The sequence below is a fragment of the Cyclopterus lumpus genome, chromosome 11 (assembly GCF_009769545.1).
Source record: "Cyclopterus lumpus isolate fCycLum1 chromosome 11, fCycLum1.pri, whole genome shotgun sequence".
Classification (NCBI taxonomy): domain Eukaryota; kingdom Metazoa; phylum Chordata; class Actinopteri; order Perciformes; family Cyclopteridae; genus Cyclopterus; species Cyclopterus lumpus.
Window position 1 is genome coordinate 5,258,655 of NC_046976.1, and position 15,343 is coordinate 5,273,997.

At 42.4% G+C, this 15,343-nt stretch overlaps 2 protein-coding genes across 2 annotated transcripts in view; both read left to right on the forward strand.

The window, feature by feature from the left end:
• The window catches only part of LOC117739412, a 33,755-nt gene extending 25,945 nt beyond the window's left edge, over positions 1-7,810 (forward strand). The window contains exons 9-24 of the mRNA XM_034545800.1: positions 877-1,081; positions 1,762-1,901; positions 2,009-2,135; positions 2,605-2,640; positions 2,722-2,861; positions 3,014-3,140; positions 3,633-3,790; positions 3,894-4,020; positions 4,107-4,139; positions 4,634-4,746; positions 4,877-5,006; positions 5,109-5,248; positions 5,470-5,593; positions 6,001-6,159; positions 6,299-6,458; positions 6,914-7,810. Coding sequence (XP_034401691.1) covers positions 877-1,081; positions 1,762-1,901; positions 2,009-2,135; positions 2,605-2,640; positions 2,722-2,861; positions 3,014-3,140; positions 3,633-3,790; positions 3,894-4,020; positions 4,107-4,139; positions 4,634-4,746; positions 4,877-5,006; positions 5,109-5,248; positions 5,470-5,593; positions 6,001-6,159; positions 6,299-6,458; positions 6,914-7,002 — 2,008 coding nt within the window. The 3' untranslated portion in view covers positions 7,003-7,810. The remainder of the gene's footprint in view (positions 1-876; positions 1,082-1,761; positions 1,902-2,008; positions 2,136-2,604; positions 2,641-2,721; positions 2,862-3,013; positions 3,141-3,632; positions 3,791-3,893; positions 4,021-4,106; positions 4,140-4,633; positions 4,747-4,876; positions 5,007-5,108; positions 5,249-5,469; positions 5,594-6,000; positions 6,160-6,298; positions 6,459-6,913) is intronic.
• A 1,370-nt stretch (positions 7,811-9,180) lies between these two features.
• On the forward strand, positions 9,181-14,442 carry zgc:101785 (uncharacterized protein LOC450032 homolog). The gene is made up of 13 exons (XM_034544442.1): positions 9,181-9,249; positions 9,614-9,654; positions 10,185-10,281; positions 10,602-10,690; positions 11,789-11,902; positions 12,083-12,173; positions 12,275-12,354; positions 12,635-12,673; positions 12,924-13,014; positions 13,111-13,206; positions 13,295-13,350; positions 13,997-14,104; positions 14,188-14,442. The coding sequence occupies exons 2-13, from the start codon at positions 9,628-9,630 to the stop codon at positions 14,245-14,247; spliced, it is 948 nt and encodes a 315-aa protein (XP_034400333.1). The 5' UTR covers positions 9,181-9,249; positions 9,614-9,627; the 3' UTR covers positions 14,248-14,442.
• The last annotated feature ends 901 nt before the right edge of the window (positions 14,443-15,343 follow it).

Below are 15,343 nucleotides of genomic sequence, written 5' to 3' on the forward strand. Positions count from 1 at the left end.
TGTCCTCATTAAAGACAAAACCGCCATCGCTGCGCCGTGGACCTGAAATCTGATAGTTCCCACGCGCTCACAAGCTGAAGCGCACACTCGCCTCGCATGTGGAATGTGTTTGTCGGACGCGGCCAACAATGTGACCTTGAGAACATTTGATTGATTAGGAAGAGATCATTATGCTGTGATCTCACCTCGGGAATCGGTACACTGGGCCGTTGCCCAAACCACAGCTCCATCTGTAAATTAATTCCTGTGTGGAGGTGGAGTTTGTTTTCGGTTACCCTCCAGACTTAAAACTAAGATCTATTTCAACTTGTTTTTTAGACTGAGGCCCCTTGGGATGTTTCAGATGTCCAGGACGAGTGACAGTTATGCAATAATGCTCAATGCTCAAATCTATTGTGACAGTGGAGTGACTCAACCTGCTCACAACGACGCCATTGTGCTGATGTTTAGCAGATACGGTGCTCGTGTTCGCATGCTGGCATTTGCCAACTGGCACTTCCCACAACAGGCGGATCATCAGACCGCTGTTGGCTTTTGCGGTTTCTTTTTGTCAGAACGTCAGAAGTGTTGTTCAAAGTTTGCTATAATCGGCTAACATCAGCCACGGTATAAGCTCCAGGTCAGACCACACCGGGTGAGGCTGGAGCAGCAACACCTCTGAGTGGATTGAATCGGCCAATGGTGCACTTTATTGCTTATTAATCCAGTTTTTGATCTGTAAGATGGAGAAAGTCACTGCTTGGTTAGATTTCAACATAAAGATGCAGGAATAAACTGTTTTCAATCAATATGTGAATCCTATTTGAATTTTATACAAGAAGCACAGATCATATGTACATAAGAGGTTGTAACCTATAGACCTCCCCTCCCTCACAGATGGGTGCTGTACGAGAAGCCGAACTTCAAAGGGGAGAAGATCGCCCTGGACGAGGGAGACATAGAGCTCACCTACCCCTTCGATCTGGAGGAGCAGCTGCAGAACGGAGAGCAAGAGGCCGGAGAGCAGAACGGAGGAACGAGTGACGTGCCGACTAAGCCGGTCCGGAGGTTCATCATCGGATCTCTCAGAAGAGCCGTCAGGGTAGGGCGAGTTCACCCTGTTACGCATCCTCCTTTCAGAGCACTTGTGATAACGTTCAGTGGAAATCCTTTTGTTTGTGTGTGCGTCGTATTACATACTCTTTCACATTGTTATCTGATGCAGAAAGGCTCTCAGATATATTTGAAGTGCAAAGTGTCTGTGACCATGTTAACTCAGTAGCACCATCTAGTGTCAGAAGTAGGAGCCTGCACCTGTTGCTTTGACTCAAAAGTCTATGAACTGTCAGATATTTTAAGGAGTGATCCTTTGTGTGAGCCATAAAAGTCAAACACATGTTTAATTTTTATCTGGTGAGGTTCTTGCCTCTTTGACTGTATAGTCACCGTTCTTTTAGTCCCGCGACATCCTTATCACAAATGTTTGCTGATGTTATGTGTTTACAAAAACAAAAAAGGAATTGGATATACTTGTTGTCTAATATGTTTCTCCATTAAAAGACCTATCAGTCAGTATGGATTCAGTTCAATAGCAGGAGTCTAATCTGTTCAGAGTTTGGCTGGTGATTCGATCCTTTGGTTCGCATTCAGATTATGGTCTGTGTCTGTATCTCAGTGTAGTTCCCGCTGCGTGTATATTTCCTCCGTCCCTGCACGACTGCAGCCTTGCTACCTGTTGTTTTTCTCCACTATGTGACCGTGACGCCCTCTGTCCTCCCACAGGACTACAGCGTCCCGGAAATCAGTCTTTTCCCCGAGGAGAACGCAGAGGGGAAGAAGGTCACCTTCAGGGACACGTCCGAAGATGCCAGGATTTTTGGCTTCCCCATCAAGGCCAACTCCATCATCATCAATGCTGGGCTGTGAGTTCTGAATGATAAGATCACGCGCCAGCCTCCCATCAGCGCTTCATTTAATCTGGTTTGAAAGTCAAACGAATGTGTCTCTCATTGTCTTTTCTCCCACTCAGGTGGCTCGTGTACGCACATCCCTTCTTCCAGGGCCTACCACGTGTGCTGGAGGTGGGGGGGTTCTCCAACCCTGCGGCCTGGGGAGTGGAACAGCCCTATGTGGGATCCCTACATCCACTCAAAGTAGTAAGTGCCACTGTTAATCAGGAAGAGAAACTGTGAATGCTTCTTTTTTATTTATTTATTTAACCTTTATTTAGCCAGGCGAAACAGATTAAGAACAAATTCTTATTTACAACTGTGGCCTGACAAGAGGCGAAAACCTCTTGAGGGAAAGGAGAGGAAAATAAATAAATAAACGGGGTTAAAAAGTGCCAAGGAGCGGAGAAACCGACATGCATAACAGCCTGAGAAAGAGCTGCATTCGTCTTTCAGCAAGTCCGTGATCTTGGCTTTAAAGGCCGACTTGGAGACGTAGGACTGTAGTTGCAAGGATTTCTGCAGTTCATTCCAGGTTGTAGCTGCAGCAACATTAAATGAAGACAAACCAAGTGCAGAGAAATGTTTACGGACATCCAACACCTTCTGAGTCTGTGTACAAGTGCATCCCCTGATTGTTTGCAGTAAGTTGATTTTATTTATTCTCTCATCACAGGGGGAACCGAGAGTGGAGAATATGAGTGAACCAAAGGTAACGGAGCACGAACGCTGCTGATGAACCGCCGGTCAATCAAAGTCATACTGATTCTAACCCACACCCTTTTGTCTCCAGATGGTGATCTATGACAAGCCCTACTTCACTGGGAAATCGAGGACCATATCCACCAGCATGAGGGACTTCATGACCAAAGTAGACCGGCAGCAGTCGGCCTTCATGTACAGCATCGGCTCCCTTAAAGTACTGGGAGGAATGTGAGTGCTGCGCTTTGCAATGTGTGTTAACGCTGAATCATTTCAAGACATCTTGGTGATCATCGATCGGTTATAGCCGATATCCAATAGCTCAAAGTGATTGGCATGCTTCTGTTTTGTTTGACCCCGTGCCTCTTCCGTGTCGCCTGAAGATGGGTGGGCTACGAGAAGGAGGGCTTCCGGGGCCACCAGTACCTGCTGGAGGAGGGCCAGTACCAGGACTGGAGGGTGTGGGGAAGCTGCAATGCCGAGCTGCGCTCCGTCCGGTTGATACGAGCAGTAAGTTGGGAGGAATATATTTCATATTTGCAGTTGGCGTTTGTTAATAAGTACTCATTCAAGGGTTTGAATCCAAATAAGAGGGGGAGGGGTGGCTCCCGCTGTGCGCTAACTGCCGGTTTGTCGGTCTCTTTGTAATGGCAGTCCAATGGCACATAATGTAAAAGGACCTCGTCCGTTGTTTCTGTGGGTGTTTTTATAGGAATGTGGATCTTCCAGATCCACTTGAGTAGAGTGCATATGTTTCACATTGTATCGTAAGTGTGTCATGCAGTGTGGGACCCTCACTCACTAACGTAAATCCCATTTCATTTCTAATCTAGAAAGTGACTTTGATAAATGCCCGCGGTAGTCCTGATAACGTTTTCATGCTAACGTTTTGTGTCTCTCAACGATAATTGGCGCCGTCCAAACGTGACATGATGAGTCCTATTTTCAGTCGGATGTCGATATGTCGTAGTTTAGCTAACCCGTTTTCTTGCTCTCCTGCAGGACCTGACGGACCCCACAATGGTGATGTTTGAACAGCCGGAGGAAGAGCATGAGGGCTTGGAGGATGAGAACACCTTCGAGGTGACGGAGGCCATTCCTGATGTCGAGCTCTTCGAGTACAGAACCTCCACGCGCTCCATCCATGTGATCAGCGGGGCGTAAGTTTTGATTTGGATCCTGCGGGAACGTTATCTTCTTCGGCACTCGGGGACCTGGACATGCGTCACGGTAACCACTGGCAATTGTTCATCGTTCTTACAGGTGGATAGCGTACTCCCATGTGGACTACTCTGGGGACCAGTACATCTTAGAGAAAGGCTTCTATAACAACTATGCTGACTGGGGCTCTCAGGACACTCGCATCTGCTCCGTGCAGCCCATCCGACTGGTGAGGTCTTCAAACTGTTCCTTTGATCAGTGTGTTCATGTTCTGGTGGCGCTCACGTTCGTATTTTCTTTTGTGTTGACTTTTAGGCCCCAAGTGACAGCTCAAGGACCATGGCTGAGGTATTTCGCCTTAACTTTTGACTTCACTTTTACGATGTTTTTAGGCAGCTTAGTCTTTCATGTAATGTTGCAGAATATCTGCAGAGAAAAGGTAGCTATTATAGGTTTCAAATCTCAAATGCACCCAGGGCTGCAGATAGTAATTTATCAACTGTGATATAGCCCAAATCACTCTCCTTCAGATGTCCTTGCACGCATTGGTGCAAAACTTTTAGCTCAAGCTGGATCACACGCTGCATCTGGACTTTTTCTTCCACCCATAAAACTGCTGCGCTTCAGAGGAGGGGGGATTTTTTACCATAGTCAAAGATAAATGTTGCAAGATAAATATAAAATGTGAAACATTATATTCTGCATTGTAAGAAGAACCTGTAGTCACCATAGGGGGGGCAGCTTTTGTAGTAGGTACTGAAAAGGCAAAAATCATGAGAATAATAAAAGGCTTCAGGTCATAAATGTGTGAATCTCTTCCCTTTCCTTTACCTCCATGTCAGGTAATACTGTACCCTGAACCAGACTTCCAGGGCGAGTGTCACGTCTTCAAGCACAACCAGGAAGAATTGCCCGAAAAGTTACAGACCAAGTCCTGCCGAGTGTCGGGGGCAAGGTGAGGAGCTTTTACCGAAGCATTGCAGTTATCCAAAAGGACAGGAAACTGGAGTCCGTGAAGGAGCAACGTGGGTCAAGAATGATGTGAAAAGGCTGACCAACAACACAATAATGCCTCTGTGTTTCAGCTGGGTGCTCTACGAGACCAAACAGCACTCTGGGAACTTGTACGTCCTATCCGAAGGGGACTACCCCAACTTAACCAGCATGGGATGTCCGCCCGTCTGCAACATCCGCTCTGTCAAGGTCGTGCCAATGGTGAGGAGGCACTCGTGTTTAAAATAATAATCCAAAAAGATTTTTAAAAGTAGGTGTTGTTTCCTTTGCCCTCCTCTGATCCTCCGTCTCTCCCTCATCCAGACGCTGTCGGTTCCCTCCATCTCTCTGTTCGGCCTCGAGTGTCTGGAGGGCAGAGAGATCACCATGGATACCGAGACCCCGAGCATGGTCGAAGAGGGCTTCAACAACCACATTCTGTCCATCAGAGTCAACAGCGGCTGGTGCGTGCTGGTCTCTCGTCGGGCCCGTGTTGTCATGAAGCAACTGTCCGGTTTCTTTTTTACGAGCGGCGGCTTCTGTTTTACGACAGGAAGCGAGTTTAAGGAAGTGGACATTTGTGAAGAATTGACCGTCAGCTGGGACAACGAAACACCTTGTTTTGGGTCCCTGTGTCGGCCATGCGACAGCGTAGGCACCTGATATTGTCTCTCTTCCTTTGCAGTTGGGTGATATGTGAACACGGTAACTACAGGGGGCGCCAATTCCTACTGGAACCAATCGAAATCACCAACTGGCCCAAGTTCAGCTCAATACAGACCATTGGCTCAATGTTCCCAGTCCGGCAGGTTTGTAACCGAGTCATCTTCACCAGTGAAATTTGATCACCTGACACAATGGGAAACGCAGATTTACACCAATATTAAGAATAATTGGATATTAAATACATTGATTTGCTCAAAGTGTGACACATTAAAGTGTGTGAAGGAGCATCGGTTTAATGCTTTTACAGCACTTAGTTAATATTTCTAACAGCAAGATTGACACCATTGCTAGACAAAGCTTGTTTTCCATAATAACCCTCTTTAAAAGGGATGTTAATTCTATAAACTTGTCAAAAGTGAAAAGACAAATGTAAAGCAATACGTTATTAATTAGTTATTTAAGGGTGTGATTTAGTTGTGTCGTGTCAAAACAGTCAAAGCTTCACCGATCTTCGACTTTGTGACATTTTGTGATGCTTTGCCTCCCGCAGAAGCGCCGCTTTCTACGCATCAAGAACAAAGAGAGAGGTCACTTCCTGTCCGTCCAGGGCGGCGTGGAGGAGATGAAATCGGGACGAGTGGTGGTGACGCCAGAGGTGGAGCCCATGAGCGACATCTGGTTCTATCAGGACGGCTTCATCAAGAGCAAGGTACTGAGGCAGGAAAAGAAGTGCAATTGGTGTCGCTGCGTCTCGCCAACCAAAACCTGTCGTCTGACTTCACAATGGGCTGGTCTAACCGTGTGTGTGTGTGTGTGTGTGTGTGTGTGTGTGTGTGTGTGTGTGGTAGTTGTCTCCAACCATGAGCCTTCAGGTGATGGGCACCATAGAGCCAGCAGCAAAGGTGGTTTTGTGGGCAGAGACCCGGCAGCCGGTCCAGACCTGGAAGGCCCAGATGAGTGGCCTCATCAGCAGCCTCAATTTCCCTGGCTGCGTCCTGGATGTCAAAGGTATGAAGGAAATTAAACATTTTAAAACACGGGCACCTGCTGATTTGAAACGATAAACCTTAATATTCTAAAAATGTATGCAAATTTGAAAGAGCAATTAAAGTTCCATTTAAAAAGTAAAATAAGGTTGAGGAATTTAAAAAAGCCTTACATTTGTGAGTGTTTTAAAAACAACAACATTTGTTATAGATGGATAAATAGATAGCGCATTTAAATTGTACGACTGTGCTGGTTAGGCTTTCTTTAAAATGAGAGGCTTTCGAAGGGTACTCGTGGATCGCCAAAGCCAAAACAAAAGTTATTCCTGGTAACTTCAACCACTTTATATTTACTGCCAGGCAGTATTGCTGTCGTCGAACACATGCGCTTAGTCACATTCTACCACTCTGGATGATCATTATTTAATCACACGTTAACTTGAACTTGACATGATTATTTTTTCCCTTTTTCCTCAGGTGGCAAAACGTACGACAAGGACCACGTGGTGATTATGCCGGAGAACGAGGAGAGGCCGAGCCAAAAGTGGGAGATAGAGCTGCTATAACCTGCCGTGGAAGAGCCTCATGTTCTAATCTCTTCACAAAGCTTTGCTCCGCAGCCCATCAGCAGCACTTCTCTCTCCAAGTCCCACAGTTGGGAGCCGTTGTATTTTACTTATTTTTAAAAAAAATTATTCCGCTATCCATTTAACTCGTATGAACACTGCGACAGTCAGAATGGCCTGTAAAGCTGCAACAGACAGTTCAGTGCTCTGTAGAATCCTGTGTTGTATTCTCATGAAATTGATTAAGTTTTTTCTGTGCGCACGGACCACAAAACTGGAACGCCGTCAGTGCCTTCGACCCGCTGCAGCGACTGGGTTCAGCTGGATAGAAAGCACGGTTGTCTTTTGGAGGACCTACTGAACTATACAAACCCTAATACATGAAACAATAACGACAAGTTATTTGACTTTGACCTGTGTCGGATGACATCATTCATCAACAATTTGAGTATTCAAAGTAGAATATGTTTCCAGGCTCATGCAAATTCCCTGACTGCAACAGCACCTGTTGTGGAGACTTGTATATTCTTTACGTTGAGTGAACAGCAGGTGGCTTATCTGTGCTTTTCTGCAGATAGTGGCCGAAGGAAGCCAAAACGAATGCCTATAGTGTGCAAAGAAATGTGTGCGTGCATGTGTTTTTTAAATGTATTTTTATATGTACTGTGTGTACCGATGTTTGTTTTGTGGGAAATGTCGCACTTGAGTCGTGCTGTGCAGCTGTTTCTTAATCCCCATCAGGGCGTGTTAATATTTGATACTAAAGATGTGATGGCAGATGTTGTGTAAAGAGGGAGTGGTTTTGAAATATTGAATAAAAAAACATAAACATTGTTTTAAAAACAACAAAGCTGCCTCGTTGATTTCAAAAGAATCCTCACCAATGTGTTTGTCATATTTCCTTACATGCTCTGCAGGTTTTAGAACGAAAAAGAAAACTGCAACATAATAATCGAAAGGGTCGGATCGGTATTCAGCCCTGATCACATGTTTCCTCTCAGTGATGATCAATAATAAATAATCAGAAGCGTATCTCAGTCAATTTAAGAATGGCCAAAAGTGGAAAAATACTAAAAGCTGAATAAGTAACAAAATACGTAACTATTTAAATAACTGAAATAACTCTTCAAAGGACACATCAGCTGCTTTTACCTCTAACTTTTTAAATGACAGCAGTCGCATGCTTCACCTTGCCTTTTCTTCACAACACTTTGCCTTTTCTGGTTCCATTTGTTTTTTTACTTTCGCCGTTTCCGTTGAAATGGATGTTGATGTTTTGTAATAACCACACAGGTCTCATGGTTCTTGGTGCTCTGCGGGTGAGCAGCAGGTACAAGTATGGCAGCAGCCACAGAGGATCGGATGCACTTGTAATGTTTTTTTATCACGCTGCGATTCCTGTTAAAAAAACCCTCATGGGTGGGGGGGGGGGGGGGGTTCAGTGAGACTCAATCATTAGTATGACCTGCAATCTGTGCCTGCTGCGTTTGGCAGTGAATGCGACGTGTCTCTCGGCCCTCTGTCTCTTCTCCTGAGGACACAAACAAAAGGGCCTTATCGCTTTTGGGAGCATCAGATCGTTATCACTTGCAGCCAATGAATGCAGGTGTAGAGAAGCCCTTTTGTTATACCTCGTGACACGATTCAGACTTTCAGGTTTCGGAGTCGAAAGACAATCGGGTTTGCCCCATGAGCACACCAGTCTTAGGGAGATCTCTTTCACCTCCGAAACCGGAGCTGGCCCCCGGCTGACGTATGCCTGGCATGTTGCCTGGAGGGCTTGTTTGTGAGGTATCTGCTCCATCTTGGAGGCGAACAGTAAAAATGACAACGCTGTATGTTTGAAAACGTTAACACTAAACTATCCTTCAGTAAAGCGAGATTCATTGAGCAGCCTCACACTACAACAATTCCTCACTTTTTTTCAGGCTCTATAGCGCACGGTGATTACACAACAAAGGCCACCTGTAAACAAACCCGCATGTCTGGATTCCTCCTCTGGGAGGAATGTCAGTATTTTTTACAAGTGGGCTGACACAGACCAATTGGCGACGACAAAGCTGTGAGGGTGCTCGGCGCCGATTGGTCAGCGGTCGGATCAGGTGGGTGATCCGGCAGCAGGTGTGGCACAGGAAGGGTGGGGACTGAGATACAGGGCTGATTAGAGGAGGTTGAAAAAGGAAAAAAAAGAAAAAACACTCCACTACCTCCACACCTTCCTGCAGCTGCCACAGCGTTCTGTTACAGGTAGGAACAATAAGCATTCTTCAAAGGTACTGTGAGAAAACTATTGATTTGTAATTGTATCATGTGTTTGTTGGCATGTTGGGTGTCTTAGTCCATTACGGATAACACTTAAAGTCTATTACCATTGTTTAGTTGAGATAAATACGAGACACAAATAAACCATCAAGTGATTGAACAAACATTTTAATTGAGATAAAAGTTCACTTCAGTGTTCCCTATACTATTGACACTATCAATTGATGTCATTTTATGTTTATACTGTGCCCTCGTTCCTGTGTGTGTGTGTGTGTGTGTGTGTGTGTGTGTGTTAAGTATATAAGTATATTACATTTCTACATGTGTGTGGACCAATACTCTCTTGCAGTTTCGAACAAAGCCATGGACCCTGAATACTACCAATCTCATGTGAGTAGACAGTCTCCGTTTCCCACGACGCCACAATCCTCAGGTCATAACGTTCCGCTGTACTCTGATCACCTGCACGCCTTGAATTCTACCGCTATCAACACAAGTTGATCAGACGTACAGCAGACTGTACAGCCAACACTGTGTTAATAGTTCAGCACTTATGCTGTCTTACTACTTCTCAAAGCTACTACGCCCCCCCCCTCCCCCTCTTAGTCAAAGCAGGAGGACAGAATATTTGACATTCCAACACGATGGAAACTAATTTTTATCTTTGATCAACACCTTCATGGAATGTCTGCGCACGTCCTCATCATCTCGTGTTTCACAACTTATTATATATATATATACACATATATATATATATATATATATATATATTCTCAAACAGACAGGATCTGTGTCTGGTGTCGGGATTTATGCCGAATCTTCCCTCTTCTTTTTTGATTCGTCGAAATTGTTTGTTTCCCTCTCACCCCCCCCCCCCCCACCCCCCCCACCCCACCCCCCCCCCCACATTCATCGAGTAGAACATGTGTTGGGGAACCCTCGGAACGGTGCGACCCTTCCCCAATTTCTACCCTGAGCAGGATGTGGTGAAGATCCAGGCCGCGCTGGAGAGGAAAGGTAAAACTGGCTTTGCTGTTGATAAAACTCTTTATTTTTAGAAAGCGGCGTTGTCGCTCATCAATGTGGGTCAGTGGTCAGTGGTTAGCAGGTCCGTCTTTCAATCAGGGGGTTGGCGGTTCAATCCCCGCCCTAGTCGATGTGTCCTTGAGCAAGACACTTAACACCTGAAAATGGCTCCCTGTAGCTGTTTTTCTACGATGTGATTGATTGGATGAAATGTAATGTAATGTTGCATAAGGCCGTGCACCATGCTTACTGTTCCACCCCTCTCCCCGTGGTTAAATACACAGCATCGTAACATTGTGTCCCCGGCTCAGATGCAGTGACTCTGGTGAGAATCCTAACCAATCGGACCAACGCTCAGAGGCAAGTGATCGCCAACACCTTCGAAGAACTGACGCAAAAGGTCAGGACGCACGGCACAGCTCTTACTGAATCTGACGAGATGAAATATGGTTCCCTTAAAAGCAGGAAGAAACAACAACGGGATGTTCAGAGCAACGGTTTCAACCCCGAGAATCCGGGTTGTGCAATACAACACAGCGTTGAGTTGCAATGGCGCATGTTGCAAATGTGTGTGTTTGCTCATCTGGAACCTCCCAAGTGTTTGCTGACCAAACATCATGGGGACAGGTTTTTAAAAAGCTTAGGACGCTCCTTTGTTGAGAGAGGGAGCAGTTTACACTCAAATGATATCTCAGAGCATGAATATGATGCTGTATGTGTTGTACATACACTGTGAGGGAACCTTTTAGCCAACTCTTTATTTTACACAATGGAGGTGATCGCATCTGGCACATCAGCCTATCAGAGTATCTTTGGGAAGTCCTTTCTTCCAACTAATATTGGTCCTAGAGTCCTAGAATTTGGAAATCAGTCGGCGTCTTTACATTTCCGGTTCCCTCGTCTCGAAGTCAATGAGGTTTTGGCGAGATGTCTGAAATAAGGTCTGCAGGAGATTAAGAGATTTGAAAAAAAAAATTACACGATATATGTCAGTAAACACCCCTCTTAGGAATTTTGAAGCTTTTACATGTCTTAAAAAAAGTGGCTTGTGAGACCAATAAAGGACGAGAATAATCAGACTGAATTGAAATGATTAATTGGAATGTAATTAAGTCGACTACATTTACTAATAGGACTCAAGTACCATTTTGATGTGCTTACTTTACTTTTGACTACCGCTGCATTTATTTTAACAAATATTAATTAATATTATTTATTCGCTACTTTGAAAAAAATAAACCAACAAATACATTAGGATGTATTTTCATGGATTAAGCTACCCGATAGAAAAAATAGCCCCGCCTTTACCATGTGTACACATTAGTGTATAATTACTTTAACTTGGTACTTTAAGTTCATTTTTGTACGTTTTTTAAAATAATATTTTAAATGCAGTACTTATATATTTTAATGGCCTACAGTATTATACAATGGTTATTTTGATCTGGTACTTTGAGAGTCAGCAAAGAGTGTATTGTTTACTCTGACTTTGTGGCAGGACCTGGCAACTGGTGTGAAGAAAACTCTGTCTGGAGACGTGGAGACTCTGCTGCTGGAGCTGCTGATGCCTCCTCTGCAGTATGAGGCTTACCGCCTGCAGCAGGCCATGGTGGTAAGTGGGGGTTTGCATATATATATATATATATATATATATATATATATATATATATATATATATATATATATATATCTCTATCCTGGGATAGACAGACAGGCAAGGCACACCTATATGTATGTGGTGACTGTTGAAAAAGACACTTAACCCAGAATTGCTGTGTGTGTGTGTGTGCAGGGTTTAGGCACAGATGAGAATACACTGCTGGAGATCCTGTGTACACAATCCGGAGAGAAGCTTCGAGAAATCAGCACCACGTACAGACAACGTAACTAGCAACCATTCTAGTTCTTTTCCCATTTAAAGAAAACTAAAAACGTTTTGGTTGATTGTTTAAAACCCACTAATCCACATATTTCTTTGTTTCAGTGTTCAAGAAGGACCTGGAGAATGAACTGAAAGGAGAAACCAGCGGAGACTTTACTAAGCTTCTTTTGGCTTTGTTGAATGTAATTTCAATATTTATTTGCTTCATCGTTACCTTTAACATCATCAGTGAAGCTAGTGGCCTTAATACTGTCGGGCACTATCAGTAAAGCTTCAAATATAGGCACGAATACCCCACATTTCATATTATTTAATCAATGTATCTTGGATATGAAATAGCAGTGGAAAGTAAATGGCAAAAATAGGATTTCTGTCATTCTATTTTTTGTATGCTCATGTGGGATATTGTTATTTTGATTTGTCCTTGAAATAGCAATTAAATGTCTTTTCTCCCTCCAACAGAAAGAAGCTGTTGTTAGTGGAGTTCAAAGAGATATTGAGGTAATATTTTCCAACATACTGTTCAGCTTTTAGTATTATATTTTAACAGGATAAAGACGTGATGCAACATTTGTAACACTGCACTATTAAGATACAAGCAACATGTATCACATCTGTGATAAACCTGGGAATAATCTGTCATTTTAAATTAATCTGATAGAGCATCGCTCATTTTGAGCGTCACGCTATGAAACATAAAATATGCCCGAGTCTCCTCCTTTTTGATTTGTGTTTCATCGTTTTCATCCAGTCTCTCTCTGCTTCGCTGAATGGGAAAAAAGCTGAAACAGGACCGTGGATTAACATTCTGACCTCTAGAGACTCACACCATCTCAACGAAGGTGAGGCTATAAATGAATGATTCTCACATTTATAATTATAATTATAAAAGTCTTCCCTGTTTGAAATATGAATACGTTGGTTCCCCTCGTTAACAGTGCTGCAGGGACTGGAGCTGCAGAGAGGACATGTGGTGGATCAGGTTCTGGAGAAAAGGTTTACGGGAGACTTCCAAATGGGTTTGAAAGTTTTAGGTAAATATTGTTTGAGTGACTGTGTTATGAGTACGGACAGTCAGTGTTGATCAGACGCTAATATTTCTTGATATCTGCGCCATGACAGTACAGTGCATCCAAAACCCCGACCTCTACCTCGCCAGAAGACTAGTTAACACGAAGGTAAGACGCTGACAAATGTGACCAAATGATGAATCGTTGCATTTATCCGTACAAATACTCTTCACTTTAATATGTCTCATTAACACACCACTTAATGATTTAATCAAGTAATTATTAAGCAAGTGGTCTATGATATTCTTTTTACACTCGTCATAACAAATATTCAAAAAACATGATTTGTATCGTTGTCCCGCATGTGCTATGTATACTAACAGTAACTGTACTGTTTGTTTCCAATCCCTTTTAATCCCTTTACGTTTGAATGTCTGGAAATTCCTTCCTGTAACTGAGCTGTGTAGATAAATGTGCCTCTTGCCTCTGCCTAGACCAGATAAAATAACCATGAAGGCGTAATGCATTCACAGTGTTTTTTTTTTTGCTGAATTAACAAGATGATCATTTTAAAGTTATGAGAAGAAAAGAATTAACGAGATACTTCAGAATCCCGAGAAAAGCAAACATGTCCCTGTCTGTTTAGTTTAATCGAGTTAATTCAGAAAAACAGGGTAGAATTGCTATTTTTTTTACGTAAATACTTTCACAAAGAATTTTGAGATAATAATCTTGTTGATTGCATAACCTATAGGAAATCATCAGGAGATTTTTTTAGAAAGAAGTTCACACAGAAAACATTTCACTCTTTCAGACCCCAATAGTGCAGGGCATTATGGTTTCTCACTCGGAGGAAGACCTGCTGTGTATCCGAGCAGCCTACCTCAAATTAACGGGCACTTCTCTCTACACTGCTCTACAGGTGGGTCCCACACATAACTCAAAGTATAATATTTCTTATTCTTTTAAGGGAAAAAGTATGTTTTACATGTCTCTTTTCAACAGAAACAATACAAAGGATATCATCTACAGGCTCTGCTGGCCATCTGTCGATCCGAAGATTAAACAAAAGCTACACGCATTTTGAGTAGCTGCATATCTTTATAGATCTTCTTTTCCCCCTTGAATCAAGTCTGTTGTAATAACTTCATGTTCTTCTGCTGATTATCATATGTTCTCATTTAATGATATGCTTTGCTCATGCTTGTTTTAATACATGTGTACAAATACATGCAACAAAATGTAAATAAACAAGTTACATGGGAATTGTTTTTATGACTTTTTTACATCTGGCTTTTTATAATCGTTCCACTTCATCATGATGTTGTACCTACATACAGAGAAAACGGCACCCATTTATACAATATTACTTGTCTTTTTTTTTTAAATTAATGTTATAATTTTAGATGTAATGTTAATATATTATTACATTTGCACATATAGTATAACAATCAGTTTTGTCATTTTACAGTGTGCTCACTGCTTTAAAACCAGCGTCCCTAGAAGCTACAGAGAACGTGGACTTGCAGTGTAGGAAGTCAGTTTGAGCTAAAATGATCCATGCAGCTGCTCAACAAGTAAAACTAAAAAATATATAGGCTACATTAAACTGATGACAATAAAAATAAATACATTTTGTCGAATGCATTTCAAACCATTTGCCCCAATCAAATTGTTACTGTTTTAATAGGCTATGATTGCAATTTATTTGTTATGCTCGATGTTACTTATTTGGTGAAGCACTTTATGAGATTTGATTGTATTTTAGCATGTGCTATATATAAATTAGGTTTATTTTTAAATCATCCCTATTTGAAACAATAGAAATAACAGGACTTTATCATTCTTAGTATGAAATTATTTAATTCTATTAAGTTGTACTTAAGTAATGTTTTTAAATTATGCTTACTTATACACAATATAGTTCCATTAAATCAAAAATTATTAGTTAAAATTACTCAAAAAGGAAGAACATGTTACACCAACTTGACATAATTAAATTAGTAGAACTTTTCTATAACTTTGAGTATACACTACTTAATCTATTTAATTACTTTGGACGTTCGGGTTTACAGTGAATAGATAGATAGATAGATAGATAGATAGTTTATTAATCCCCAAGGGGAAATTAAAAAAAAATATATATATTATTCAGTCTAAA